This window comes from Mesoplodon mirus (genome assembly GCF_964341445.2).
Source record: "Mesoplodon mirus genome assembly, chromosome: X".
Classification (NCBI taxonomy): Eukaryota; Metazoa; Chordata; class Mammalia; order Artiodactyla; family Ziphiidae; genus Mesoplodon; species Mesoplodon mirus.
The window spans coordinates 28709375-28712456 of record NC_138981.1 but is presented as its reverse complement, the minus strand read 5'-3'; the positions used below and the strand labels follow the sequence as shown (position 1 = coordinate 28712456).

The 3082-nt window shown below is 56.3% G+C and overlaps 1 protein-coding gene across 1 annotated transcript; it reads right to left on the bottom strand.

The window, feature by feature from the left end:
* Positions 1 to 417: 417 nt before the first annotated feature.
* On the bottom strand, positions 418 to 1516 carry LOC309797107 (melanoma-associated antigen B1-like; the record flags this gene model as incomplete). Its single annotated transcript, XM_082610534.1, has 1 exon — positions 418 to 1516. The coding sequence occupies exon 1, from the start codon at positions 1450 to 1452 to the stop codon at positions 418 to 420; it is 1035 nt and encodes a 344-aa protein (XP_082466660.1). The 5' UTR covers positions 1453 to 1516.
* Positions 1517 to 3082: the final 1566 nt, after the last annotated feature.

Sequence of the window (3082 nt, the reverse complement as noted above, 5' to 3'; positions counted from 1 at the left end):
CAAAGGTGAATAAGACAAACCAAAATTTGACTAAACTTTACTTTGTTTTCATCCATTTTAAAACCACAGCATTCTTTCACATTTCCAAGAAAATTCCTATTCCAAAGCCATATTCTCTCATTCCAGACCCCCAGAAAGATGCAAGGGGTTTTCAAATCGTACTACACAGTACCAAAACTCTTACGCTTACACCTGATAAACAACAACAAATATGTGATCCATGTCATTTATAAACTTGGGTTCTGAATCTAAAGAGACATTCTATTAAAAGAAACAACATTTGAAAGATACTAGTGTAAAACAGGAACACAAAGAAGATATATATTATGATCTTCCCAGCCCCAGCTTAGCCTCTCACTACTTAAAAGGTTGGCAGCGTTGGTCAAACACAAAGTGAAGAAGCTGCCTCGGACCTCACTAAGGATGGGAGGAGCTGCTAGACATGACCTTGGAACGCGAACTGGCCTTGACACGAGTACGAGCCCTGGCTACAGCTCTGGCCTCGGCTCTCTCTTCCTCAGCTCTCAAAGCCTCTTCATAACGGACTGGAAAGGCACTGGGGACCACACCAGTGACCTTGGCCACAAACTCCAGGACTTTCATCTTGATGGTTGCAGCGCGGGCTCTCCGGCCCCACAGGAACTCATAGCGCGGGGGATCGCTGTGGCGCACCTGACGATACACCAGGTACTTTTCCTGCACCAGATCTTCTGTGATAAGCTTCCTGGGGTCCCCAAAGATTAAGTGCCACCTTCCATCATAAACACCGAAAATACTCAGGAATTCCCAGATGTCCTCCTCAGAGGCGCGGTTGTCACTCAAGAGGATCACACCCAGGAGAGGCAACAGGAGCGCACTCTTCGGAAACCGCCTGCCACTGCTCCGACTGCCATCATCGCTGACATCTAGCTGGCTGACAAGGGTATAGGAGTCACCACTCGGCTTGACTTCCTTCAAGTCAAGACCAAAGAGCCGCTGAACGCGCTCAGCAGCTCTCCTGAGGATCTCAGGGAACTTCCCCTTGTACCTTTTGTTCACAAGCTTCAGCATGTCTGCCTTTATAATGGGCTCTTTCACTGTATACTTCTCCAGCAGGAAATCTATCAACATTCCCACCTGCTTGGTTAGAGGATCTCTCTGAGAGCTCTCACCGGAGGTTGAGGCCCGGGAGGAATTTTTCCTTGCCTCAACCCGGCCCTTGGCACGTACATCAGATCCTGGGCCTGAAACCCCTGCAGCACGAGAGCTAGTGGCTGGGGCTCCCTGTGGCTCCTGGCGAGTGCCAGCAGCAGGGGAGCTCGGGGGAGTACCCTGAGAAACAGAAGCGGGGGACGAGGGCGACTCGTCTATCTCTGCTGCAGTGGCCTGAGCACCCCCGAGATTCTGGGTCTCCCTCCGGGCCTGGCGGCGCTTCTCACGGGCACGCAGCTTACTCTTCTGCCCCCGAGGCATGACTATGGGCAGGGACAGCAAGCGGGGGAGTGGCCAGGAGAGCAGGTGATGCTGGAACCTGGAGGAGGGAAGGTGAGAGGGTGTGAGCACCTTCAGCAGGGAGGTACCACCCTGACTTGAAGAAGGCCGCTCCGCACGTTCCCTTGAGGGCACTGCTCTAGGAACCACTGGGCCCTCGTTCTTGCTCAGCCTGTCCCCTGAGAACCCAGCGTGAGAAGCGACAGTGAGTGAGCCTCAGGCTACAGCCTGCCAGCCCTGCCTGTGGCTGACGGCGGTGACCACAGATCCTGGTAGGGTAGGCCCTCTCTGGGTTCCAACGGTCCCTTTCGTTCACAAACAGGACTGTCACATGGACTCTTGGTAGGGCCGGGGCCTCTTCCCTGTGCTGCTCTGAAGGTGACACCTCAAAGCTCCCTGGGGCCCACGAGAAGGAACTGAGTCATGGACACTGTCGGGGTGCACAGCGCTGACAGTGCTGTGGGGCCTGCTCTGTCCTGAACTCGTTGGTCCTCAACCATTCAGCGTCCTCATCTTGTCGATACCAAGGGTCTGGGACCCCCCACAGCCCCCCTGTGCCCCTGTGCCCCTTCTGCCCCTGGAGTGGCACCTTCAGACGAAGGACCTCATCTCCCTTAGAAATGATACAAAGAAATGAGGAGCCTCCGCCTGACAACCATGCTCTGGGCCTTCAAGGGCTGAGCAGAGGCCTGGGCAGGACTCTCTATTATTCCTTTGATTCGGTGGAAGGGGGGTGTGCTACCTTCAGTCGTCATGCACGGTCCCCACTGGGTCTCCTGGGAGGATCTGGGGGACCTGAGGACATTTCCTCACAGTAAGGCCCACAGCTCCCTGAGACCGAACAGTGGAAGTGAGGATGGCCTTACCCGGCCACAGCGTCCCTAGTGTCCAGAGGCTGAAGCTGCAGCAGGCACGCCGAGGCCCTATAACGCGGGCTCCTCCCTCACGGTCCCCATTTCTCACTCAGGGGAGGGTCTACGGTTCCTCCCTCTGCTGACCCGTCACACCAAGATGCTTACTTCCCTGTGAGTTCCGACTGGGGAACGGATGGGCACTTCTGCCTGACATCTGTGCCCGGGGGCGCCTCGGAACGACAATGCAGAGGGACTCTGTGGGGTCCCCGCTGGCATGCGGTGGAGTTCCCCACAGTCCTCAGCATCTTCTCCGTGAGTCCTGGCAAACCCCGGAAATCCTCCCTCCGCTGATCTGAGTTCGCCTGCATTACCTGAAGATTCTCACCTTCCTGAGATCCCCAAGATGAAAGAAAGGGTGGGCCCCTTCCATTCACCCCCGTCCATGCCCTCCCTGGGTTGGTAGCAGGGGCTGGACCCCGCGGGACCCCACTGTTCCGGCGTCGTTGGCCTCTTTCGCCCTCACTCTGACGGCATCTACTCTCCTCCCTCAGCTCACCTCAGTCTTCGGGCCTCAGATCAAGGCCCACATCTGCCTGGCTCCCTGGGGCTGGAAGTGAGGGGTGACACATCAGGCTACCTCTACCTGGGGTTTCCCAGGGCCGAGGGGGGTGGGAGTTTGTGGGCCCCCACTGCTTTGGGTGGGTGTTCATCTACATCATCCCTCAGTGTCCTCACCCTGACGCACAGCAGGACTTGGA